The sequence below is a fragment of the Apteryx mantelli genome, chromosome 6 (assembly GCF_036417845.1).
Source record: "Apteryx mantelli isolate bAptMan1 chromosome 6, bAptMan1.hap1, whole genome shotgun sequence".
NCBI lineage: Eukaryota > Metazoa > Chordata > Aves > Apterygiformes > Apterygidae > Apteryx > Apteryx mantelli.
Window position 1 is genome coordinate 38,086,264 of NC_089983.1, and position 27,453 is coordinate 38,113,716.

General features: G+C 42.8%; 1 protein-coding gene across 4 annotated transcripts in view; it reads right to left on the reverse strand.

Moving 5' to 3' along the window:
- The window catches only part of SEMA5B (semaphorin 5B), a 278,169-nt gene that overhangs the window by 66,109 nt on the left and 184,607 nt on the right, over window positions 1-27,453 (reverse strand). For all 4 annotated transcript variants that reach the window (XM_067299307.1, XM_067299305.1, XM_013960654.2 and 1 more), the window contains exons 6-10: window positions 20,167-20,229; window positions 8,377-8,475; window positions 7,427-7,640; window positions 4,561-4,846; window positions 382-517 (exon numbers count right to left, since the gene is read on the reverse strand). In XM_067299307.1, coding sequence (XP_067155408.1) covers window positions 382-517; window positions 4,561-4,846; window positions 7,427-7,640; window positions 8,377-8,475; window positions 20,167-20,229 — 798 coding nt within the window. The remainder of the gene's footprint in view (window positions 1-381; window positions 518-4,560; window positions 4,847-7,426; window positions 7,641-8,376; window positions 8,476-20,166; window positions 20,230-27,453) is intronic.

Below are 27,453 nucleotides of genomic sequence, written 5' to 3' on the forward strand. Positions count from 1 at the left end.
TTTCAGAAAGCAGTTTATCAGGTTTTTTGAGGGGGAGGGTGTTCAATGGCATATCCTGAGCAAGCTTTTCCTCCCAGCCTTTTTACCTAGCACACCATCTCTGGCTAGCAGATATTTTAAACTCTTCAATATTATAAAAACTCTGAACATCCATGTTATCTGTAAAAACATTCTCTTTTTGCCATGCATCACATGAAGTGCTTGAGCTCAATAACAACATATGGCAAGGAGTTCCACAGACTTAATTACTCCTAAATGTGGAAGAATATCATTTATCTGTACCATGGGTCTAGCTGGAAAAATGAGCCCCACACAAATCAACCCAGTGGAACGACAGAGAACATAAAAGGGACCAAAGTAAATGAAGGGCAACAGTAGTACCTGGAAATTAGGGATGGGGTTTAGTGTTGGCAGCCAGGCTGATCTTGGGTTCTCTTGGTAACGGAAAGGGCCATTAAATGCCTGAGTAATGGCACTCAGATTGAAGGCACACACTGCTGAGGCAGCTATGCTGTTTCTGGAAAAGAGAAGAAAAAAAATCAATTTAATCATTAGAGCATTGACATTTTCATCATAACACACATCAAACTCTACTCAAATAAAATACATGCAAATTGCTAGGTAGAAGTACAGTGATACCGATCTCACAGGGAGTAAAAATAAATAAATAAATTGTAAAATGCAGATGGATTGCATGACAATTTTGAGAATGAATTTTAAACTTGGTTTTAAAATATCTGTGATTTAAGGGCCACAGAAGCAGTTCTGACATGAAAGGTGAATACAGTTTAATTTGCATGGATTATTTGTGTCTGGTTTTATTTTTTTTTAATACCCCATCTATCTTGATTGATTACAAACAGCCTAATTTTTAATCTCTTGGTGTATCTCAAGGTGAAATTCAGTTTCTACAGGCTCCGGAAATCTTCAGCTGCAAAATATATCCTCTGAATTTTTGGTATATTCATTTATATATACATACAAAATCCACACATGCATGAACACACATGCAGTGAGAGGGAGAGAGCGACAGTGCACAGCAGCCTAGTTGTTACAGCAGCTCAGCACGCAAGAAGGTCTTGCTAATACGTGGGAGCCTCTGTTTTCAGTGATCATAGTTCACTTCTTTGTGTTCCCTGCTGGGAATAGCATCTGTCTCGGGCAGACGGCTCAGCATGCACGCGCCGGGCAGGGGAGGCACGCTTAGAGCAAATGCCACCGGAGGAAGGACTGTCTGGAAAAGAATTTGTTCTAGCGATGCTACGCCACCTGCTCCGACCCGCACGCGGATCAGTGGTCCCGGAGGGCACATTTCTGCAAGGTCCTGCAGGGTTCGACTGCGCCTCCTGGATGGGGATGGCATCTCACAGAGTCAGGCCCAAAGAGAGACTATTTGCTAAGTAGTAACCTGAAATTCAAAACTTGCTTCCAGCCCTTCTCTTTCCCTCTTTTTTTAAAGGAAAAGAACAATGATTAGAGAGAACTAGAGAGAAAACTAAAAATAGGGCTAGCACAAGAGATTCACTAGTTACAGTGTCTTTTAAATAACCCAGGCCTTGCTGTACATATCTTGCTGCTAATTAAAGAAATCTGAATTCTCTGAAAAGAACAAATCTTTTTTACTAGACTAATAATTACCCTCTCTCACACAAAAAAGCCTTGCTCCACAATTCCAGGCAGGAAAGCAGAAGGACTGATTCTTTCACAGCATATTGCTTTAGAGCAATACTAGGTAAGGAAGAACTTCTTGCTTTGCCTTCCCCTCTCGGCTCCTGCCCCTGCCCCTTCCATTCCTGGAGTGATGGAGTAGCTCCCTTTGAACGTGTCAAAGCAACGCCAGGCGAAGCCTTCTCCGCTTTTGTCTGAACACCGCTGACGCAGTGCATGCTCACAGAAGGCAGCTCTTAAGACAAAGCTAATGATGGATGACAAGTGAAATGCCTTGAGGCACACATGGGAAAAAAAAAGAAAAAGAAAAAGGAAAAGGCAAAGAAAGAACCACTCCCCCTGACTAGCCTAAATAAAATGCCTTAAAAAAAAATAAAGGATTTTTATAGAGCCCTGCTAAAGATTCCACAGTATAGCCCTTTGCCTTTGCTAAAGGGGAAATGAGAGATGTTTTCCATGAAATAATCCTATCTGTGGCCTGGCATACTTCTCATCCCTCCCTGTGAAAAGTTTGATCCCAATCTCAAACTAGTGACATTAATTTGTGCACCTGCCACGTATTGCACTGATGTGAAGTATAATCATCTCCTTTATTTCCACTTGCTACTTCCTATGATTAACTAGGTGGTTTAGGAAATGGGTTAAGTTCAAGACGGTTTTAATGCAGTCTCAATGACCTCAAAGAAAAACTTTAATAAAAACTTCTTAAGTATTTCATGAGCAGCTTCCCCCAAAAAAGCGATCTTTCCCACTGACTTTGCTGGATATAATAAAACAAAGAGCAATAAATCTACCTGTGGGTGTTTCCACAACCAAGTACGACACGGACTAATATTCCTTTGTTATAAGGTGACCTTAACCCCACTAAACATGAGCCTTCAAAAATAAATACACTTTTACAAGTATAACAAACAATCATACTCTTGTGGTGCATCAGTATTCCAAATAAAGGTACTCAGGCGGGAGCATACATCAGCCCTCTTTGGTATGCAGAGCTTATGCAGCATGATATAAGTCCCAGTGGAAGTTAAAAGAATAATTACCATTATTTCTCTAGTCAGATGACAAATTGGAACATTTTCACTTTGAACTCTGGAAAGAACATCATGTTGTAGACCCAAAATGCTACTTGATCTAACTTCAGCTATTATCAATATCTCATCTCTTCAATTACACAAACGTTACATATTATACTGTCGTCAGAAGCTACAGGAGGGAACAAACACCCGTAATGCAAGAAGAGTGATTTAAGTATAATCCAAAAGAGAGAGGGACAACCCTCACCATGTTTTAGCAAACCTGGGAGACAGATACAGCAGAAGACAACTATTCTAACCATTGCCAGCCTACACCTTCCCCCTTATATTCCAAAACTATATCAAGTTGAAAAATATAGTAAATCCATTAATCATTGTATTCTCATTTCCAGCTTCTGGCCTTGGCTGGATGAATCGACAAATGGATGGACAGAACATTATCGCTATGGGCACAGAAGTCCTTCCTGATAAAAAAGTGTCATCTCATATGCCCAAAGTTGTAGCCAGGTTTCCTTTTAACGCTCAGGAGGTTTGGTTAACATCCTTTAAATACTTATAAAGAGTGATTCACGTTCCTTTCAAATCCAGGACAGATTTTCCACACAGTCCACAGTTGAGGCCCCCAATCATGTTTACTCTTGCTAGTTGCTCCTCCATTGGTTGACTTTTGACAATGTTGGCAATGATAGTGCAGGAATAAAACATGGAAGATGGATGAGGGTGGCCAAAACACCCATTTACTTCTTGGCATTTACAGAGTGAGAATAATATTCTGGCTCTGTTGATTCTAATAGTGAAACTCCCAGCAGTGCTTTAGCTCAGAAAGCTGGGCCTGATGCTTTGTGACTGGAAGGTCTGAAGCTCAAGCTCAAGCCGAGTGTTTGTCATGTCTAGTAACTAACTCAGAGTTTCATTCTCTAGTTTATACATCAGAATAACACCCACCCTGGAGAACATGTATTATTGAAACTCAATATCAGACAGACTGGTTATAGCTTGAAACTTATCATCTTAGCCTTGGGCTTTAGAGAAAACTTATTTGAGTTTTCCTGACTTAAAAATATACATTATGAGTTTTTTAATATATTTTTTAATTAACTCCTCTTCTCCTTTCTGCCTTCACAGCTACACTAAATCATTCCAATTACAAGTTTTTTCAATATCAAGCCAAGAAAAGGTGATTATGAAGTTTCAGAATTCATGCCTTCCCCTCGGAGCTCAACTCTGCTTTTGATTTGTGGACCTGAAAAGAGGTTTGTAGCAGAGGTACAGAACCACTCAGAAGTATCAAATGCTGTGTAGCCTGCCTGACTTTGCTTCTATAAGGTGGCTTTCCACAGCGGTTTATGTTGATTTCAGTCTTGGCTGTTGCAATTCTATTCACCTCTTTCTCCTCCTTCCAATCCCTCTCTTCCAAGCATACTTACCTGTCTATCCCTTGAACCAGCACCGATGTTCATGCAACCATTCAGTAAGAGCATCCAGGAAGTTAACCTGACCGAAAAATAATTTTTTTTTCTATAGGCTTGTTCTGATACCAGCTCTCTCAACTACACAAGTAGCATTGCCACTACAAGAGTCGGAAGACTGAAGCAGCCCAAACTTATATCAAGTTAAGTTACCCTAAAACTGCACTGTTGTCATCTTTTATGGACTCTACACGCATCCAGAAATCTATGGACCAGGGGTTAAAAACACTGTGTTAAAGCCACAATGGATAACACAGATCTATCTATCCCTTCCCCTTAACCAAAGGATCTTTCAAAAGATGATTGTCCAGACTGTCTAAGAAATGAGGATACTCTCAGTTTCAGACTGCTGGGGATAGAAGGGCAGTAAAACCAGCACAACTTACACATTAGTGGTGAAGACACCATAGATCAGGTCTTGCTCAGGAAGGTAGAAGGTGCTTTGTAATTCATTGTAATAGAAGGGGATTTCTCCAGCCCGGGAGCAGTTCAGTCTGGCCTTCATAAAAGTTGTCCATGTGTCCTCCAGCAAAAATCTCCCCCCGATGTCATTTTTGCAAACCCTTGCCACACGAGAATACACTGTTTTCCCACAGTCGTGTTCCACCGCATTCTCACGGAAAAAGAAGTAGGTGAACAAACCGATGTCATAGGCAGCGATAAAATTAGGCTCTGAAAAACAAACATGTGAAGAGAATTATACAGGTCAGAAATTAATCCATGCTCACTGACTCGCCAAATGCATTGCACCACCAGCTCTCTTTACAGAGGCTGTCAAAGCTGGGACCAGAGGGAGTTCTCAGTCAGCAGAGGACAGACAAACAGTAGATCAGAATAATGATATATGGGGATATAGCTCTAGTTCCATTTTTCAGATCTTGGAAAGACCCCATCATTTTCCTACTTCAATGGCAAAGCTGCTACTGACTTTAGTGAAAGCAGAGTTCAACACTTTGTATATGTAGGATTATTCTCTGTACTTATACTCATTTTACAACATAAAGCCTTCCCATTGGGTTCCTCCACCTATTCACTTCTGAAATGCACCTTATGTTGTGTTAAATATGCTGCTTGCATCCGCCCAATTCCCTAGACTGCTGTATTGAAACATTCAACCTATTCTAACACAATCACATCTGGCTTTTATCATGAAGCTTTTCCAGTTTCTAGGCACACAAGATTATCTTCTGTTCGTAAAACAAAACCACACCACAAACTGACAGTATCAAAGCAAGCTCTCCTTAGTTCTTTTTCTCCCAGAATTGTTATTATTTTCACAAGAATTGAAAAGAACCTCGAATTGGTTTGAAGTGAATATTTTAATTGGGTATTAAACAAGGCTTTAAAGTGTACAGCCTTTCATACCAACAGTTTCTCTGGCAAAGGGAAAAGATTGGCCAATGAATAATATTTGACTAAACAACAACAAAAAGACCTGTTGGTTTTATAGGGTGCTTTTATGATGTTCACTTCTGAGTAATGCTCAAAGCAAGAAGAAAAAAAATACAAAATTCCTTTAATGTTGCAGCCTCAGAGTAAAAGGAGAACAGAGTCCGGCAGAGGGAGAGGGAAAGCAGATTCTGCTGCTGCTACAAGGCAGTTTTAGGAGGCAGAATATGATACAAAGGGGAGAGGGCACTGCAAAGCATCTCCAATCAAACTTCTACTTATGAACAAATTGCAAACCTTAAGGGGACTGTTGTGATCGCCAGTCCAACCTTCTGTCTAACAGACCAGAGAATTTCACCCCATAATTCCACCACCCAATCCCATAACTAAGAGTTGAATTAGACCATATCTTTCGAAGGAGACCTAATATTACTGGATAACTTCACATGATTTCAAATCCATCACTTTCCTCAGAGACTTGTTTCAGTGACTAAAGACCTGGTAGCAACCTGCACTTCTTTTTCCATTTCACATTAGCTGGTTTCAGCTTCCAATCATAGGCTCTTGTTATGGCTTGTCTGCTAGATTAAAGAACTTTATCCTGCCAGAGATCTTCTCCTGATGTAAGTACTTCCATATCATGAACAAATCACCTTTTATCTCCTTTTCAGAAAGATAAATAAATTGAGCTCCTTAAGGCTCTCACTGTGAGGCAGGCTTTCCAAACTTCAAATCACTCTATGGCTCTTTTCTGAATCATCTTCAAGTTTTCTCCTTCTTGTTGAAAAATGGCCATCAGAAGAGGATGAAATATTGCTATATCACCAATACTGCACATGGTTATAAATCCAAGAATCATGTTAACTTTTCTGACCAGAGACTAGAAACTCAGTTTCTCTGTGTCCTTCTTTAAACTCCCCTGTTCCGATTTGACTTCCTTCTAAATTCTTCATTCTTGTGCAGACAAGAGGCACATAGTTTTAACAACCGTGTAGGAGCTGTGCTGCTTCTTGCTCCTAACATCACAGTCTTGCCTGATGATATCCTTCTCTTACACCTGCTGTTCTCCATACTGACTTCAGTCTATATACAACTGTCTGCCGAAGCCTAGTTCAGCCTCTTTAAGCTCCAGAGAGTGCACACTCACACTGCTCACACATTTGATTGAAAGGTCATGAAAGCCAGTGGAAAGATTCTGAATATCCAGCCAACTTACTTGGGCCAAGGGAGAAAGGGGAAATATGGGGTTTCCATCACTACAGTATGTCCAGTCAAGATATGCTTTGCCTCAGTCAGAAGATGTGGACTCCATGCAGGAATTACTGGGTGAAATTCTATAGCTTGCTTGATGCAGGGTATTATCACACTGGGGTAACAGCTGCTTCTAAAAGCTATAAATCTGCAAAAGCGTGGCTGTACATGGAACGTAACTCACTCTGAAATTTCTCATTTTGGGACTGATCTCGCATTGATACCAGCCATCTTCAGCTGAGTCAATGGAAGTAGAGGGTGCTCAGCACTGTGCAGAATTGGGTCAGCAATACGATGCTCTATTTAAGTTGGATCTGATCTTCAAGTCTTTGAGTAGTTTTCTTGTTAAAATGATGTATTTGGTCATCTCACAAGACAGAGACCTATATATATGTTAAGCAGCCTGTAAGACCCACTTTCCATATTCTAAATCTACTACTCTGAAATCCTTCCAGGCTATTTTTAAACTTCTAAGCTGCATTGATTACTGCACCAGAAACCCTTCCCCACCATAACTCTGGATTCCAATAAGAAAACAGAGGGAAAGATTTACAAGCCTGCCAAGTTGACTTCAATACACCTCTTGCTCAGATACGACCCACATGACTTTACCATTGAGCCATTTGGAGTTGTATTGTGCTGTCCTAAGTGGGGGAACGTTTCCAAGGCTGCGGTAAATAGCAGGATCTCGTCCAGAGAAATCAATTACAGTTGCAGCATAGAGCTCTCCTCGTGATGTAATCACAGCTGTCGAGTTATGACGGGGGTCGTACGGGCACCGAGCCACTCCATTAATTCTGTCAATGATTTTGCTAAGATTTCCTACCTGTATTTAAAAGGAGAGAGGAGAGAATTTAAAGATCAGCTGGCTTTCTTACTAGTACAGAGAATTCAGTTTGCCCAGGAGTACCTAAAAGCAAAGCCCTGATTTAAAAAAAATGGGCAGCTATAAGAAAGTAATGCCCAGGATGATTGTAAATTGATCATTACATCCATCATATGCCAATGAAAGAAGCTGTGCCTGAGGCTCACTGATCCTATGGCTTTGTAAGGAGGGTAATTCCCCCCCAGTAAAGCCTGTAGGACCCAACCCACTCAGTGTAATCAGCTGCTCCTGCTGCTAGCACAGGTTTCTAATCTTCCATAGATGCTTTCTGAATGTATATTGGCATAAAAAAATAAAAACAAACATTGTTCTGGACTTGCTCCTGCCTCCTTTGAAGCCAAAGAGAGTTTTGACATTTATTTTGAAGGAAGCATCTAAGTATTCAGGTCAGGAAGAACTCTGTCTACGTTCCCCATTTTCAGCAAGATAGCCAAGGTTTACACGAGCAGCACATTGTCCAGATCCAGCTCATTTGTAACATGGTTTTTTGCTCCCCATCTGCACACCCACTGTCCCCAAAGGGCCCAAAGAAAAAAGCCAAAACGGTTGCAGAGCAGCTACCTTTGGAACATACTCTGCACCCACGATGTCTTGCCACATGGCTGGCCTTCCCCAGGGTACGTATCCAGCCCTCTTCCTCCTCCCTCCCCATCCCTGCGAAAGAGGCAGAACAGACCTGTCGACTGGAACACACGGGCGAAAAGGCATTGGTACCACAGGTAAACACCTTCTTGCCATAAACAATCAGCACCCGGACATAGTTCTGGCACTCTTCCTACAGGGACACAAGACAGAAACAGAGGCTCTTTACTGTGGGGTTATTCATTACACAAAAATGCATTTACCTGTATTACAGCTGGAATACACCTTCGTTAGGCCTAACCGGGACCAGGATTTGTTGCATCAAGTGCTGCAGCAGAGTCCAGCTCTAGGGAGCTGGCAGTCTGAGCAAGCAAGCCCAATTTGCTGGTTACTTCTCGAATCATAGCCCTGCACACACAGTCTCCGGATAAGCTGTTCTCCGTCAGGCTGCCTCTGGATTAACTACACAAATGGCTCTTTCTATGCTCCGCTTAGTTTGGAGGAGGAATTCTCCCTCTCTTCATGAGGGTAGTCCCGACCTAATTTTCCCAGTAATGCTGCAGCTTTGACGACACAGCCCAGACCCAAACTGTCTGTAACCCCAATGGAAGGCAGAGGCTCTGCTTGCACTATAATTCGCACCAGCGCTAGCAGGAAAACCAGGAGGAATTTCTGCTTTATAGACCAGGCTGGTCACGAGAATCACTTGCTTGAACAGACTCCTACTCCCTGCCTCCTGTAAGGATCGTGCACTCAGGATTTTCCATAGTAGAAGGAGTTTCTCTTTCAGGCCAGGCCAGTGAGGGACAGCAAATCCCCTCTTTTCAACTGCATGACCACTCGCTGTTTCAAACAGGCAGCTCCTGCAACATGCCAGTCCCATAAGTGTGGGACTCCAGTCGTCCCACGATGGGGTAGCGGTGACAGCACAAGGCTGCAGGTGGGTCTTCCCAAAAAGCTCCTCCGAGTTGCTGGAGAGTGCCACAGTCTCCCTCTCACCCTACAGCCTTGTATCCAGATACCTGCGGATCGCAGGTCAGGCCAGCCGACTGCCGGGGATGTTAAGCAGCGGGGCAGAAGAGGCCACGTAGGGCAGCGCGAGCCCCCTGCGCAAGCCTCACGTGCGGTGCAAGGGACCTGACAGCCACCGGCCCCCCAGGCTCATGCTGACAGCCCCAGTGAAAGATGTCCTGCGTGCCAGGCACCAGACCGCCTGCGCTGGGCTCCGGCTCGGCCCTCCGGCTCAGAGGAAAGGACAGGAGCAATGGCTCATGCCTGGCACTCACAGGGCTCTAAGGGAAGAAAGTCACTTATTTTCTACTGTAAACAGAAAAGGAAAGTTGTTAAAAAATAACAGCCTTGGCTGGGTTACTCTGTCCGCTTTGCTTTCCTCCCTCCAATAGATCATAATTTGCCACTAAGCTGAGCCTACAGCTGCAGACACCGCTTCTCCTCCCGCAAGCAGCAATCACTCTGCGAGCTTCCCTGTCTCACAGCGCTCCACACTGTTGATCATTTCCCTGAAGACTTCATTTGCAAAATTCAGCAGTGTAAAAACACTCCGTATCATCTGGAATGGAAGAGGCTTGCTTAGCTGGATTAAGTGCCATCTCCTTTCATTTGCTGTACGGAAATCAACTTGTTGAAGGATGGCATTTAGGGAGAAACCACCTGTGTTAGCCACGGACAAGCAACCGGACAGGCACGACATTTGGGGGCTCACTTTGAACAGAGAAGATCGCAGAACCTGCACTTCAGAGCCAGCCTGGGAGCAGTCACCCAACCCCAGCAGAGCCTACAGAGTGCCACGGAGCAGGCGCCACCAGCCTTAATTCTCAGCAGGGACATCAGGGATCAGATACGCAATGCCTGGCACCCAGGAACCGGACCTTAAATTCATAGCTGGATCGATCCAGCACTTCATATTTCAGAAGCAGATCAGTCATGGCTATTGTGCACCAATCTATCAAACAGGGCCTTGAGAAACAAGGTCCCACTTGCTGTGTGTTGAGACTAGAGGCCTCACTCTCGTTGCTTCCTTTGATAAGACGAAGGGCTTGCCAGCCTATCTTCCCTCTCCCTTCATGGTTACGCTGCGCTGTGGGCCTAGTTACTTATCACACCCCACCCGAGGGATGTCTGCATTTCACAAGTGGGTGAAGTAACTCCTGCTTCTGTAGATCATAGTTATTCAGTCCCACACAGTATTAGGACCACTATGTATTTAACTGCAAAGGACCAGAAATTGTTGAGGAGGAGATGTTACAGAGGAAGTAACGTATAGGCTCTTCTCCCTACCAGGTTTTCTTTTCAGAATATGATTAAGATCTGGCATCTAACCCAGAATGCAGCTCTGCATCCAAATTCCCCACAATAAGAGTACTCACCTGCTCCCCCACCTCTTCCAACGTTCCCTGCTATCTGCAGAGTCAGAACTTCACATCTGACCTAAACCAGCTAACGCCATTTACATTGCTGGACTCTTTCCTGCAGAGGTACTTCAGTTTTTTGCTGAATAAAATCCTGTTCTGCAGTAATCTAAAATTCTAATTTGCAGACTCCTCTTCTTTGCACAGAACTATATTACAGAGTCCCAACCTTCTATTTTTATAAAAATTTTCTCAGCTGAGCAAACAGCGCACAAAAAGAATTTGTCTGCGAGGCCATGCTGGATGGTCTTCTGGTGTCTGCAGGCAGCAGTGCATCTGTTGCACATTTTACTCCAAGGCACAGCAGCCCAGGTTGGTAAAGATGCTGGAAGCTTGTAAAATGTTGTATTATTTTTGCTTAATTATGCATGGTTTTATTTATACCCATTCAGTCAAAAGCAGAGGTTATTTATTGAAACAAGAGAGATCATACTGAGCAAGGATATCTACTGCTGCCTGATCCTGTACTAGATTATTTCATCTGTGACTTCCAGCCCATTCCCAATTGTGTTAGCACAGAGCATAGTCAGGATGGATGAGAGGTTAGATTGGAAACATTTGACAGCTGATACTTTTCACAGAACTGGATGTATCAAGCCCACTAATTATTTCACCGGCTGTAAAGGCAAAAATGGGGGTAACCAGCAGATGTTTCCTACACTGCTTAGATAATGACGCTGCTAGGTGTGGGCCATATCCAACCAGAGGTATCCTTAGGAATTAACTGCCTAGGCCTTGCGTAGGTGCTTTCACTGGCCTTGCCTTTCTAATGATGGTAACAGCACTCCGCACTTCTGGAGGAAGAGCAATGATAACATGTTCTTTTCTTCCACGAGCCTCAAAGCAATTTACACAGCATTAACTAATGTTCTGAAACAAATGTGCATTGGTTTCCCTGTCTTCTCAGCTGGGTAAATTGAAACACAGAAGTGCAAAAGGATTTGCCGTGGTGACACACTGAGTCAGAGGAAATCCTGAAAGAGAAAAACGAAGATTTAACTACCAGTCCCCACCTCTCTAACCTGCCTGGCCCTAAGAGGGATCCTGCACTCACTGGTCTTTGTCACTGCTGTATCCACTGTCGGTCAGCTCAGTCTATGAAAGCCTCCAACAAAAGCAAGGAAGAAGCTGAACCACTTAAATGCTCCAGTTTGCAAGATTTTTCTCGGGACACTGTCAGTGTCGGTGAGATTTACATTAGATCCCTTTTCTACCCTACTCTCAAAATAACTAGAAAGGAACAGCCTCCTCTCTGCGCTCTTTAAACCAGCCTGGATTTGCTCCGAAAATCATTCAACATGCTGCTCTCTACAACAATTCGTAGCTGAGGCAACTGGTTAGTAATATGATCTCACAAACACTTAAGAGAAAATAGGAGCTATTTAGTGCAGTTTCTTCCATGTGGTTAGAAAACTTCAGCTGTGCAGCAGGCAAAATCCAGTGGGATTTTAATACAGTTCGAAAATCTGGCAAACTTGAACTCCAGCTCTGTCCAGACAAGACAATATTTGGATCCTGCTCTCACATTATGGAGCAGCCAGTTAAATCTGTGTATGATCAGTCTGCAGATCTCATCACCGGAAGATATTACTGGGATCAAGAGATTGAGGATTTAAATAAAGGATGAAGACTGGATATTTATATGGTTAATGAGAATAACCCAGTTATATTAGTTGGGATTACTATTAAATTTATGGCAGAGCTGATAAATCCTATGGCTCACTGCCAGAGCATTAAGTATATCTCTGATTTTCTCATGAATTCCATGCTCCCACTTTGGGGTTCTTGCTCCTTCCTCAGAATTATCTGGTACTACCTCCTTTTTGGAGATAAGGCCTTAAATTGAACAGACCTTGTTTTCTAGAAAGCAACAGAACATGACTTTTAACGTTCAGCTCCCTAGGGCACAGGATCTCACTGTAACTAAGAGAATAAACTTTACTGAAGCCCATCCTTTCCCCTCTTGCACTTTTGTTCCCCTCGGTTTAAGCCCATTTTGGTTTATTTTATTTTTTGTAACATTTAGCATTAAACGTGTCTGCTCTGTGAATGGTGTAATGCCCACCACAGTGGCTAAGAGCAGAACTCTTTCTAGCACATATGGATGTCAGGATGCTTTGAAAGCACATTTCAACCCCAAAATGAAGCGCGGTACCCTGTTACTCCGTTTGTGTGGACAGACCAGCAAATGGAGGGGCCGAACTCCTGCTGGCTCTGGTTTAAGGTAAAATTCAAAAAGACATTTTCAGGATACTGCGAATAAGACAGCTGTAGGTGCTTCTCGAGCCATTTCATCTGTCATCTCTGAACATGGGAGTTCTGAAATGTTATAAGCCCTTAATCTCATTGTACAGATGTATTTTTCTTTGAAAGTCTAACTGAATATAGGCACTGCTCTAATTGGCCTTTACTTTGAATAAACCACTAAAGCTCTGTTTTCAGAAATCTCCTTCTTAATTTTTTTTTTTTTTTAGATAACACTGCTTCATCATATACCAAGATATTTTAATCATAGATTAAAAATGCAGTTATATGCTATATCAGGAAAACAGATATTTCAGATGGTCTGTTGTCCTCAGCAAAGAAACGCAAACTCTTCAGAATAAGGGAATTCATCTAGGGTTTAGGCCAGGGCTGGAGAGAGGAGAAGCAGGATGAAACCTGGCAGATACATAGTTATGACCTTCCTGCAGGACTACAGCATCATGAAAATAGTTTCACACAACATGTGATTATTCTGCAGAACTCACTGCCAGGTGTTCACTGAGGCCAGAGCATAGTAATATAAAACAGGTAGATGGGAATGTATATGTAGGACATCTAGAGTTGAAACAGCAAGTTTTCTTAAAAACCTACAAAGACCTGGTGAATGGTGACCCCAAGCCTGCCTGTCCTTGCCAGCTGTAACAGCAGGGGCAGGGTATTACCTCTCCTTGCAAATCTGGCTCTTCTTTCACATTCAGCTCCTCCTGGCTACATCAACACTGCCATAAAAAATCCAGACAGTGCAGAAGAAAGGAATTCTTGTTTCAGAAGATGTTACCATGGATGGCAGGTTGTTCCCCACTGAAGCAAATCTTCCTGCACATTATTCTGAAGTAGCCAGATTTGGCCAGCACAGAAGACCACATATGGGGCAGGAGAACCCACTGCTCTGCTTCAACATAATCATCAGGACTATTCGATACAAAACTGGGAGGAGTGGCTGATACACCAGAGGGCTGTGCTGCCATTCAAAGAGACTTGGACAGGCTGGAGAGGTGGGCAGAGAGGAACCTCATGAAGTTCAACAAAGGCAAGTGCAGGGTCCTGCACCTGGGGAGGAATAACCCCATGCATCAGTACAGGTTGGGGGTTGACCTGCTGGAAAGCAGCTCTGCCGAGAAGGACCTGGGAGTGCTGGTGGACACCAAGTTAAGCATCAGCCACCAATGTGCCCTTGTGGCCAAGAAGGCCAATGGCATCCTGGGGTGCATCAGGAAGAGTGTTGCCAGCAGGTCGAGGGAGGTGATTCTCCCCCTCTACTCAGCCCTGGTGAGGCCACATCTGGAGTACTGCGTCCAGTTCTGGGCTCCCCAGTACAAGAGGGATGTGGCACTACTGGAGCAAGTCCAGCGAAGGGCTACAAAGATGATTAGGGGACTGAAGCATCTCTCTTATGAGGAAAGGCTGAGAGAGCTGGGCCTGTTTAGCTTGGAGAAGAGAAGGCTGAGAGGAGATCTTATCAATGTGTACAAGTATCTGAAGGGAGGGTGTCGAGAGGATGGGGCCAGACTCTTTTCAGTGGTGACGAGCGACAGGACGCGAGGCAACGGGCACAAACTGAAACACAGACACTTCCATCTTAACATGAGGAAAAACTTTTTCACTGTGAGGGTGACAGAGCACTGGAACAGGTTGCCCAGAGAGGTGGTGGAGTCTCCTTCTCTGGAGATATTCAAAACGCGCCTGGATGCAATCCTGTGCAATGTGCTCTAGGTGACCCTGCTTGAGCAGGGGGGTTGGACTAGATGATCTCCAGAGGTCCCTTCCAACCTCCGTGATTCTGTGATTCTGTGATTCTAACCTGCCAGAAGAGAAAGTCAGAGCCACACTGGGAGTCATTTTGGAGTGAATCAAACAAAACCAATCACTCAGGCAGTAATACCCCAGCCGCTCTACTCAGAGAGGGCTCCTGCACTGCCAGCAGCCAGATTATTCCTGCTGTCTACATTCACGGTGGGAAGAGAGAGGATTTCTGTCTCTCCACTGAACTGGGAGGCCACACTGCTCTCCCTGCTCCTCAGCCATGGGGTCCTCTGGTCCATTTAGCTGTACTTTCTACCTGCACTAGCTATCCAAAAAGCCTCATATCATAAAACTAGGTACATTGACTATGAAGTATAACCTGCAGTACAGGGAATTAACCAGCAGAACTTCATGCAAAGATATTTGTTTTAGAGTGCAGCAAACATTCAATTTATTTGTTGCAGTTTATGCCAATTTGTTAAAAAAAAAGTTCACTTTGCAAGTTCTTGAGCAGTGTTATTAACATGCTTTCAGATGTTTATATTTATTTCTTTGGACACACAATTCCATTAATCAGTTCAAGCCAATAGCCTGACCAAGCTATCTTTCTCCTTGGAGTGCAATAGATAGCAAAGAGAATTGCTAATGATTTTTCCAGCCAAATTTTCTTTAATGGACTTCAGATCAAATCTGGAGGCTGCTTCTGCATTGACAGCTTAGCAAAAGTACTAGAAATGTAGGATGAGAACTCAAGAAACAGTTATAAAGGGAAAAAAAGATCTGAGAGCCTTCCAGTTACACCTCTCTGCTTGGGGATTTATATGGTGCCTGTCATATCTGGATGCCTACTATTTGTAAGGGGCATGGAGATTGCCTGCTGCCCTAGAGTCCCAGCGGAACAGCCCCTGTCTGATGAATAGTCACTTGAAGGTCTGAAATGGAAGATTCTTCCATTAGCCTCATGATCCCCACACCATACCCAGTTAGCTGGCCTTAAGCCTTAAGCCTTAAGCCTTAAGCCCAGTTTAAACCTTGGGCTAGGATTTCTTTGTAACCTCATGTGAACCATAAGAACTCCTTGCATCAGGACATCATCCAAGAACAGGAAGAAACTATACTGGCAATATGGTCGGACAGCCAGTAGATGGACTGCCTATGAGCATTTCTCTTGGTGGTCTTTCTTGCTCCAGAGCCATTATATGGCATCATCCTTCTTCTTGCTCCAGCACTACCGAGAGCTACGCAAACAAAGCTCTTAGGACAGCATGTTGTAGACCCAGATCATTGCTGTTTTCACAAACGGTTTCCATTCACTCTTTGAAATGACAGTGTGCGGCTTTTGGAAAGTTATCAAATAATTCTACGTTCAGCCAAGAGAAAGACCGAAGAGCTCATGTTTAGAAAGCCACAACTTTGCATATCAGGCAAAATTCCTTAGATGTGGTAGATATGGACTGTTATGCAGAGACAAACTAATTAAAACTAGAAGCTGAGCTACTTCTAATGAAATTAAATACATTTTGACCTCGTGGGACCTCTTCCCCTGCCACTCTATCAATCACTCATTTTAAATACACCCTCCAGGTGATATCACTTGGAAGACAGAAAGAAAGGCAGGATGACACTGGTTTTGTTCTCTGCATTGTCTACCAGTAAGGTGGGTGTTTTCAGGGGAGGATTTTAAGGTACTGATTAGGAAACAGGATTCAATTATTAAATGCTGCAAAAATATGAAAAATAACTAATGGAAGCCAGCATGGATCTACAGAGACACGGAAAATAAAGCAGATATAATTCTTTGAGGAATTTACAAGTTTTGGTTGATAAAAGTAACACCATAAATGAAAGAGACTTTTCTGAGGTGTTTAAATCCACATGACATACTACAGACAGTTAATTTTAAAATTAAGATCACAAACATATACATTAAATGGATTAAAATCTGATATATTACTGGACTAAAAAAAGGCCTCGGTGAGAAATCTTTCACAAACTTGAGTTTCTAGTAGGGCTCCAGAAGGGATGGTACTAGTCCAGTATCAACATTTTCCTCTGTCATAGCTAACAAACATTTGTGGATAACCCAAAGATTAGGAAAAAGACAATTAACAATGAGGCCAAAATAGTGATATATGCTAGGCTGGTTGGTGAGCTGGGCCCAACAAAATACATTTCTGTAAGATACTATACATTAAAGAGCAAGGAACAAAAGGCCTCTAGGTATAGGCCAGGAGATTATACATCCTGAAACTAGCACCTGTGGAAAGGATTTAGTGGTCACAGTGGCTAGGCAATTCTGCACGATCTCCTATGACAGAAGAGCTTATGAAACTGCTAGGTACATGAACAGAGGAGGGTGAATAAGAGGTGGAAAACTATTTTAATCACACTCAGGCATTAGAGAGATTGACAAGGGAATACAGGAGAAAAATTGGAGTGTGCAGAAAACAGACACAAAAAATATTCAAGGGCAGCAGAAAAATTCCTTAGAGCAAGAGGCTTGAAGAACTCAGCTTTTTAGTTTACCAAAGAAGCATAAGAACTGACTTGACAAGAGGATACAAATATAAATATTGGTAACTAAAGGGATCTTTAATCAAGCAGAGAGGGCAGAATGAGACCCAGCCAGTAAAAGCTGAAGCCAGATTCAAACCGGAAATAAAGTGCACGTTGTTAATAGTAAAGGTGATCAGTCATCAGAACAAGCTAGCAAAGCCCACAGTGGGATGCCCATTGCTTGAGGCCTTCAATTCAAAACTTTCTGCCTTCCTGGAAAAGGTGCAGTAGCCAAACACAAGTTGCTGAATTCAATTTAAAAATGAGTAGGTGAAATGTATGGCCAGAGTTACATAAGGTGTCAGAAGAAATGACCTAATGGTACCTTCTAGCCTTAAATCTGGGACCCGGATTTCCCATCTCTCTTTTCTGTAGCCAGTGGGCAATCAGATGTGGAGTAACCATCATGCCATAAAAACTATATTTCTGTGATGAAATACTGAACATGTATGCATTTTGTGGCTTTAACTCCTGCACTATTTATTTTCCTTATGGTAAAGCTCTAGGCATTTTAGGAATAGATTTTCTAAGCTGCGGGAGGAATCTGATTTAGATACTCAAAAGGCATAAGAATGAAGGGAAACAAGGCATTTTAATATACCAGGTGGCTTTGAAAACCTCACCCTAAAAATACATGTATTATTAAATGGGCATGGAAAATGGATCAGTCATATAACTTACGCAGACTACACCATGAATTAATATGAGAGCCAAAGGTCCTCCTTATTTCTAGCCTCCATCACCACATATCTAAGTGCCTGACAATCCATAACATATTTATCATCAAATCATCTGTGCAAGGTAGAAAACTGCCATTAGTCAAGTTCTGACAACGCAGAACTGAAGCAGACAAAGCCCTGGCTCTTGTACCACCACTGCAGAGCAGGAACAAAAACATGCACGTTAGTGCTGTCCTCGCTTGATGCATTCACCCAGCCCAGGGCAAAGGTACTGGGTCAGAGCTGAACTTATTAGCTGGAGTCAAGCTCTTCACCAGCTGGCTAAGCTCTTTATTTTTGCAGCTAATGCTAAGTTGTTTCTCTGCAATGCAATGAATAGTGTAGACTCCCCAACAGTGACTTGTCCATGGACACACACAGGTTAGAGAAGATATGGACTTGGGAGATCTGAGTTTACTTAACCATTGCAGAATCTTTCTGCCTTTCTTTGTAGCTCCATGTCCTCTTCTCAGATTTTTAGGCAATACCTCTATTTGCCATTAATTGTATGTCAAGAAGTGTCTAACAATCTGATTAATTATTGTTCCTCAGAACTGCACAGCCAGGGCCACCGCGCCCACTGAACAATTTTAAGTGCTGGATCACAATGAGCACAAACTCAGCTGTTCAGTGGATTATCCTCATGAAATGTCTGGCAAACTCTTTGCGTCACAGACGTGAGGAGGCAGCAGCAGCAAAGATGCTCAGGCCATCACTTTGCTTTGGCATGACAATAAAAAAGATAAATTGAAATTATCCTAGAACACGTTCAGCCAAGTGCATGGAATCTCACGTAGGGTTTTATCTGTAGTTTGACAAAATAATTCTGGGTTATAAATTCAAATACTTCATGAACAATGGAATACTATATAAGTCTTACAAACTTTATAATGGAAGAAAAGAGCAAAACCCTCTCTTTATAGTACACATTTTAAAGTACAGAAGAAATTCCCATGTCTTGGGTTTTGGAGTTTTTGAATTCTGTCCGTCTTCACTTGGGTTCTTCTTCTAGTGGCTGGTCACGTTTGGTGTTTACCTAACCTAACCCAGTTTGCCTGGGAGGATCCATGGTGCTTTCCTGCATAATGTAGTCCTATGCAAAACTCTGACAGATGTTCTAGGATACCTGTACTCCTGTTCTCCCCAATTACATGAAGCTCACTGCTGCCCATCCAGCAAAATTCAAGCTAGTTTTTTCGTGTATATACAAATTAATACAGCAATCACATGGAATTTAATATATAAAATGAACATAATCAGTGGAAGAGCATATAGTCCTGTGTTTAAAGCACTGAACTGGAACTCAGCAAAACACTGGCATTTTGGGACAATCAGTCTGTGCTTGACTGTCCATGTCTACAGCAAAGATAATGTTTATCCTCTCTTATCCTATGTCAAACTCCTTTGGTTTAGACCGAAAACTCTTTGTGGTATAGCATTTAGGACAGTAGGACCTGCTCTCAGCTGAGGCCTAGAGGTTTTTGTGCAGTACCAATAACTACTCATTTGAAAACTCAGAGTATTCCCTGCTTTCAGATACATGGTTTTGTTTTAGATTCTCAGAAAAGGGGCAGAAGAGGACCTGTGTTCAGATCAGAAATATCTGCAAACTCCAGACTTGTGGGATAGAAGGCCTTGGTTCAAACACTTCTTGCTTTAAATCGTAGTTTACCAGAGTGCACCTGCTTCCTGAGGAACTCTCTGATACCCTACCTGAAAAGAATTGCTTTGTGCTAGCAGATTAAATCCTCATGTTCACGAGATTTATACAAGACCAGGTCTAACTGCAGACAAGCATCAAACACAAGCCCACGTGGCTGAACTCCAGCAGCTCACTGCTGAGTCCTGAGAGTACTGAGGCTGACCTGACCAGCCTCAGCCCCACCACACAGTGCTACTTCTGGTCTGACACCTTGAGGTGTCACACACTGCGTCCTCTCCAGCAGTCAAATTACCTTTAAATTTCATGCAGTGCAAGTCTAATAACTTGGACAGGGGGCCTTTGAAATGGCTTGCTCCATATGGTAGTGCTCATACAGGTGTGGTGACAGCTCTGAAAGGCTGCAGATTTACAAACTCGGGCTGGTGTTAGATGCTCCCTGTGTGGGTTTCTAAGGGAATGAGGCAAATAAATTTACCCATAGTATATCTTTGTAGCAAAGCAAAACTTACCTCAGTTTTTCCTTTACTCTGACAGGACCGCCTGGTGTCTTCATCTGAACCCCATGCTGTTGCCTGAGAAACCAAAAGGCACAAGTCACATGACAGTGCAGCGAACCACCACACCTGGAGACTCCCAAAACAAGAGCGAGTATCTCCAGCCAGTTTATGCAGCCCAATTTGCAACCAGCATTGTGACAGTAAATATATCTCACTCCCACTGTGCTCACAGTGCACACAAATGATAAATAGATGAAATGTCCAGATTCCAGTTCTTGCAACTTCTGATCATCATTCAACTGGAAGTGTCCAAGACACAAGCCCCATAGGCCAAGCCCTTGCCTTTTTCAAAGAGGCAGCGCTGCGCAGCTCTCACCGAGGCAAAAACCTTCCTTGCAGCAAAGCCCGGACGTTCTGTACATATCTGCTGGTGGCACACTATCACCTTCTAAGTAATCATGCAGAAAAGTGAGCAGGACAAAACGAGAACGGGGAGCTGAAAGGCATAGCTTGGAGAGACAGGAAGCAGGGAGAAACGGATGGCAATTTGTAACGCTAGAGATGTGAGGTCAGATCCTGAGGTGGAGTGAAATGTATTAGGGTTGAAGGCACTATTGACTGGGCTGTGAGGCCTTGACCGAGAGCACTCTGACTCCTTCAGGGCAAAGAGACCCCTTCCTTCACAAGAAAAGTCAAACCAGCAAAACTCCATTAGAGAGAACTCCTAGATTTAAAAACTTCAGCAACACACCCAACCATTCAGTGCCCTCTGCAATTTTCCTTCCTTCAGCACTTTTTTTAAATAGTGGTAACGAATTCAAGCAGGTATTGTTAGCTGGAGGTGAAAATACATATAAACATCCATACTATACATAATACATCATTCTGAGTACAAGAAAAATAGCTCTGCTACATATGGAAAGGCCAGGTTTGCAAGTTTAGATACAGACCCAAAACTGCTCTAAAATAGCCAGGATTTCTTTCCTTTTTTTTTTTTCAATCCATTACCAACACAGGAAATAGCTTTAAAGTTCGGTCCGGATCTGAACTTTTCTTGAACTTTCTCACTGCAGCCAACATACTTTTTTAAACATTGGACTTCCATAAAAATTGTCCCCTTGTTACATGATAAATCCCACTTGTTGCAGTAGGAAGATGGTAGTCCAGTAAGAAGACGGGATGAATTCCCCCCCCCAGTGAACACATAACTGCAAGAAATACCACCACCCAGGAAATCCATTTATATTAAACATTCGGGGGAGGAATATTGGTACCTCACTTTGAAAACCGGAATCTTGTCTATTGTTAGTTGAGCATTCAGTTCAGTTTGGCTTGAAGTAAGACCTTAGGAGCACATGAAAAGATCTGGCGGAAGAAGGGAACAGCAGAGATCTTTCTGTGGGAGTTGGTTGGGAAATACCTCCCAAGTACTGTAGTCCAATCCAGGCTGAAGGCCAAAAGTTTGTGCCTCAGAAGTACTTTTGGGAGAACTGGGATAAGTCTTCCCTGGAAAGGATCATGTCAGCCATATCCTGAGAGGGGGTATGTCATCGGAAGAGAAAGCTCATTCTGATAAACCATTACAGTAGAGTGAGGAATTTTGACTGGTGACTCCCAGGGATCCTCAACATCTGCAGAATCACTACTCAGCAGCATTTTTATCCTCAGTCCAATTCTGGCCCATATTCATCTAGCCACAGTATTCTTGGTCCTTGGATCAATTTTTGACAAGCCTAATACAAAAAACCCTCATTAGAGCTTACTAGGTGGCTCTTCTTTCCATCTTAAAAACTGGAACACAGCACTTCCCATTACAGCCCCAGCTGACCTTGACAATATTTGACAGGACAAAATGAAAACAAAAATCATTGGTTACTTCAGCAATCACTGCTGCTTCTCAACAAATACTCTGGGCCTTCTGGGACTGTAGCAACCTAACAAGAGCAGAATTTGGCCTCCTAGGGGACACCTAGCTCCTCCTGCCAGCCACCTGCACCACAGAGCTTTCAGGTACATCCCAAACAGCTCATGTCAGAGCATTTATCCCTCCAGCTACGTTCTTAGTGGCGAAATGTCTTCTTTTACTAAACTGCACTGCCCTTCAGCTTTCTGAAGCACTATCTTGATGAATTGAGTGATAACAGAAGTTCTTGGTGATGGCCCAAATTATGGGAACATGTTGTTTGTGACTGCACCATTAGTCAGTGTGCATTTCATTAGTTATGAGGATAATTAAGCAATATAGCAATCTCAAGCATGTTTTACAAGTCCCACACATGTCTTTAGAAGGGCAGGGAGGTATTAGTTTGAGGACTAAGTAACTCCAATGACCTCAAGTGACTCAAAGAAAATATTAATGACCCTGCAATGCAGAACATTTTGTCAATAGTAAAAATATAATTGCAAGGCCAAGCAGCTAATACATGTTTAAATAATTGTACTTCAAGGTATCAACATGCACCAGTCAGATGACCTGCAGCCCAGACAAGTCTTTCCATTGGGCTCCCAGGAGCCCTCACATATCTGCAGTCATAGCCTTTGGGCTGGACCCCCTGAGCCCAGGCAGGCTCCAAACTCTGAGCTTGAGGCCTTTGCATGAGTTTTCTAGCCCTCCTGGGTTTCTTTACTTGACTAATCAGGTTTTCTTTCAGATTAAAACTTCACACTCTTGTCATCCCTGTTATCTTGGGCCTCTTCATTCAAACTCCCTGTGTAATGTTGGTGCTCTACTTTATGCATGTCACTGTACAACCCAAGCTGTTTCTTCCCAGATGAAATCTTCTTCCTCTCTCTTAGATTCATTTTGTCCCAGACTCAACCTACATCCCGGACACTGGGCAGAGAAGCCTTCAGAAAGATCTCTCTTTTTTGGAGAACATCAAGTGCACAAAGCGTATTTGTAGAACCAGTTCAGCTGTGTGTGCCCAGAGTTTTCTCAGCAATATAGGCATCTACTTTCTATTTCTTTTTACTGCTGAAAGCTGACTCTGCACTCCTGATTGAGGTCAAATCAACCACACATTTTTGGTCACCCCACTGGGCGATCATCCTGAATTTATCACTCATTTTCTCAGCTGTCTGAGCCGTTTAAGTTTCCCAGCTTCAGAAAACTTATCTGGGATTATTTCTATACCTCCTGCTACACATGTCAGTCAAAAGCAGTAGAGTGGACACCTCTGAACCCATGTGGCAATAAAACAACTTTCATGGCATGGGTCATGGAAAACAGAGCCTGGATGAAGATGTGACAAAAACTGGTAGCAAGACTACATATGAACACAGGACAATATGTTCTTTCTCCTAGTTGCTTCCTTACCTGCCACATGCTTAAGCAAATAAGCAAACACATTTTTAGGATGTCAGGGTGACAGGACATCAACATTTCCTTCCCTTAGCTCCTTGCCAAGAGCATCCCAGCTCCTCACGTTACCTCCTTACAAGCTTGCCAGCATCCTTTCTCTCTTGCAATTTCAGAAGAAATGCAGAATTTCTATCTCCTATGCAACCACATGGCCCATGTGCAGAACGTGGGAACCTCAGATTCATATGCCATACAACTGAAACAACTAGTTCAGGGATGCAGCTGCTGTGTAAGACAAGAGCCATGCAAACCATGAGCAGGACTGCCCAGCCAGCCATGCAGAGAGGCGGTAGAGTATTAGCAACTTTGTCCCTGAACTGAAGTTGCAATTGAATGTGCCTTCTATTCAGCATATTTGCATGGGCATCTGCTTCTTCCCATCTCTATTTCTGTTCTTGAGTTCCATGCAGACAGATTTTCTCCCCCAAAAAAGGGGAAAGGGTTTATTTCTGCATCTTTAGGAAGTCATATGAAGGAGAACAATCAGTGGAAAAGCATTCATACCACTGTGGGTATGTGGTGCAACACTGGCCAACTAGAGATTAACAGAAATGGGCCGCAATGGCAAAGTTCGGTGCAAGTCTGAACATTCAAATGTCACACTCAGACACAGAAAGAGTTAAGGTCTTTTTTAATAAATTATGAGCATCAAAGTTTGCTTCCAGTTCAGACTGCAGATCAAAAGTGATCTAGAAATTCTAGCCCATCATATGCTGTCAAATCAGTTATTCAGCACACACTGCTGCAAAAAGCTTTCTAGATACATTTATTTAATTACCTGCGCATCTTAAGGTTGGCATCCAAAGTACCTGCCTGTCACTAGGAAGTCCTGTTGTCAATAGTCATGTGCATCCTCAAATGCTGATGTGGAAGCCTCCTCAACTTTTATGGACCAGATTTTACATTCAGGCCAGCAGTTTATAATTACTTCAAACACCACATATGAATTTAGTTGATCAAGCATATGTTAATCCCTGCACTGTACCTGCACAACAGAGGTGCTGGTTTTTGCTCCAAATCAAAATGTTGTTTTAAAAATGAAAAGTGAAAACTGGAAGAGAATAAGCTACGTGCATTTTTATCGGGTAAATTAAACCCATTTTTAATTTGTGAAGTCTCTTTATTACAATCCTATCCATCTGTTACCAAACTCACTTCCATTAAATAAGTGCTCCATACAAGCTACTGGCAGCCGCACATGCCTGCAGACAGTCTCAGATTCATGCTGTTCTCTCCTATTAAGGGAGAAATGTGTAACACAAAAACTTACATTGTTTATGATTGAAAGTGGCTGAAAGAGCAAGGACAGGCTTACTGCAAAAAAAAAAGAAAAGGACTGATTCTATAAGATGCACAGCATTTCCCAAAAGGCACTGAGCTGCCCAGGTTCCTGCTAAGGTCAGCAGAAGCAGAAGCAGCGTGGTGTGTCAGGGGTTCAGGTCTGCGGGGACTGCTCACGGCAGGAACTTCCATTTCCATCAGCCCTCCGCAATGCACACAGGAGACTTTTCAATCTGCCCAAGGGGTAAGAGGTGATTTTGGTTCTCCGCTTGAGCCGTGTAGGGTGCCCTGAGCAGAGGCTGCCAGTCACGTAACCCTTTGCTGAGTTATGCATGAAGAAGGGAGGGCAGGAGGTGTTGTGATATGACAGTTATTGTGCACTAGAGACCCAAGCTGGCAGAGTCATTTCTTTCCCTGCATATTTATTTACATCTTCTTTTCCAACTACTGTACAAGGCACTAGTATATTCACTGAAATATACCTCTGGAAAAAAGACCTGCTCCAAAAGCAGCTTCCTGTATTCCTTAATCCAACTCAAAATCTCTGCATTTCTTATTTACAAACTGTTTTTGGATCAGCTCATTTCATAGCAAGGTATGGAAATTTTTCTCCAGTCCTGGGGAGACAGGCACGTGGAGGGGCCATGTTCCTGCACAGCATTTAACATCCACTCACTTCAATGGAAATAAAGCACATATTTACATACCTTACTACCCCAGATTAGTTTAATCACATACTTAAGGACTTTGCTAAATTGGGTTGCAGATCAAGACCTTTAGGCAGTGACTGCTCAGAGGACAGTTCATTCCCCTACAGGATGTTAGTCTGAACCTTTTCATCCATATAGATGAACAGATTTCAGACCTCTAAAATACAACCCATAGATTCTTGCTGATGTTGACAAATCCATTTTATAAGTTCATTTCTATGTTTCTACACACTTTGCAGTCTCCACACAAGACAGTGACAGTGTTAATCTATCCTTCCTTGGGCAAATTCTACAGCATTTAAAAGAAATAGGTAAATACTGGTTCTTATAGCACTTAAAAAAAAAATCTCTGAAAGAGTTCTATAGGCTGGACCACAAAAATCCATGTAAAGGTTCTTGTTTAACTTATGTTTCTATAAAACTTAGTGTAAAAAAAATTCTACATAACTTTAGCTATTTCTTCCTTATTAAATACTCCAGGACTTCTCCATAAAGACTCGCTGCCTTCTTCTATAAGTGGAAAGTTAAATTCCTTTTTGAAGCATTGGCTTTTGTCTCTTAAGGACAAGTCACCTTTAAAGGGGTCTATAAGCAAAACTTATTGAAATCTAACTTCTTAATAATAGAGAGCAGTAGCTTAATACCCTAGAGGCCACTTCTGAAGTTCCAGTACAGGTAATTTATTAAAACTGTGATAAACATGTCTGATAAACAGATAACTAATACCAAAAGAACATAATGCCAAGTTTCAATAAGCAGTCAGTTCAGCTGCATACCGCAGTATACAAATTACAGATCACTGCTGCATGCAGTGACAGCTATGAGGAATTATCACAGTATTGAGTCAATTCATTTCAGGGGGGACGTGGGTGAAGGGAATTGCATTGTGTTTTATCAAATTATTAATTGATTTCCCTTAAGTGATCTCAGACCCTTCAGGATGTGATAAAACTCAAGCTGTATGCTTCACTTAAACTAAGTACCCAGAGCGCGTATCGACAGTGACTGGCACAGTCGCATGGCTCTTCTGGAAGTGGCTGGATCGTAAGTCACCTGGGGAAGACTTCAAAATGTAACACTTGGAGGTTGGCAAACATGCAGAAAAATTCATCAGTGGGCTCTTGTTCCCATAACCCTAATTTCTGAATCAGACCTTTTCTACATAAATGAAAGTCAGCCCGTTACTATCCTGGGACCGATTCTGGCCTGGTATTTGTTGGCTACTCAACACGTTCACTCTATGTGAGAACCAAAGTGGATGCTAGATGCAGGCCTAGTAAGAAACGAATAATTCATCAGAAAGAAGGACTTTCTCACTTTAAGATTAGATCTTTACCTCAGCCCCAAGTAACAGCAACCGAGGCTCATGGACCTCTGTCTCATGGACTCTTACCACATCCTTACAATGAGAACTGCAATAGCCCCGAGGAAGTTCTTCAGTCCTGGCTCACCTGCTGTACAAAAATAACATAATTGACTACACCTGCACTCCCTAGACAGGGAGGAGACTTCCCAGCAGGACTGGCTACGTTCCCTTTGCTGGTTGCATTACTTCAACCACATTTCATTCTTGGGCATCACTGACTTAGAATAGAGTTTGTCCTCCTGCTTTACGTATTCAGGTTGTATGCACATCCGGGCAGAGCACTTAATACTACCTAGCAGAACAAGGCCCAGCCTCCAGGCATGTGAGCTCTACTTTCTCTGATCAAGTTACCCCAACTTAAGGAGTTACTATGCATTTGCTAGGTCATGGTCTCCTACTCTGCCCATGCAAGAGGACTCTCCTGAGGAGCAGTACATCAGGAAGCTCCTGTACCTCTGCCATCTCTGCCTGCAGAGAGGATCTGTGTTCGACTGCAAAGCTAACTCACTCCTTTCTGGGGGAAAGTATTTCAGCCGCTTTGAGTTCTTCTTCGATGGTCAATGCTATTTATTTTCTCGCCT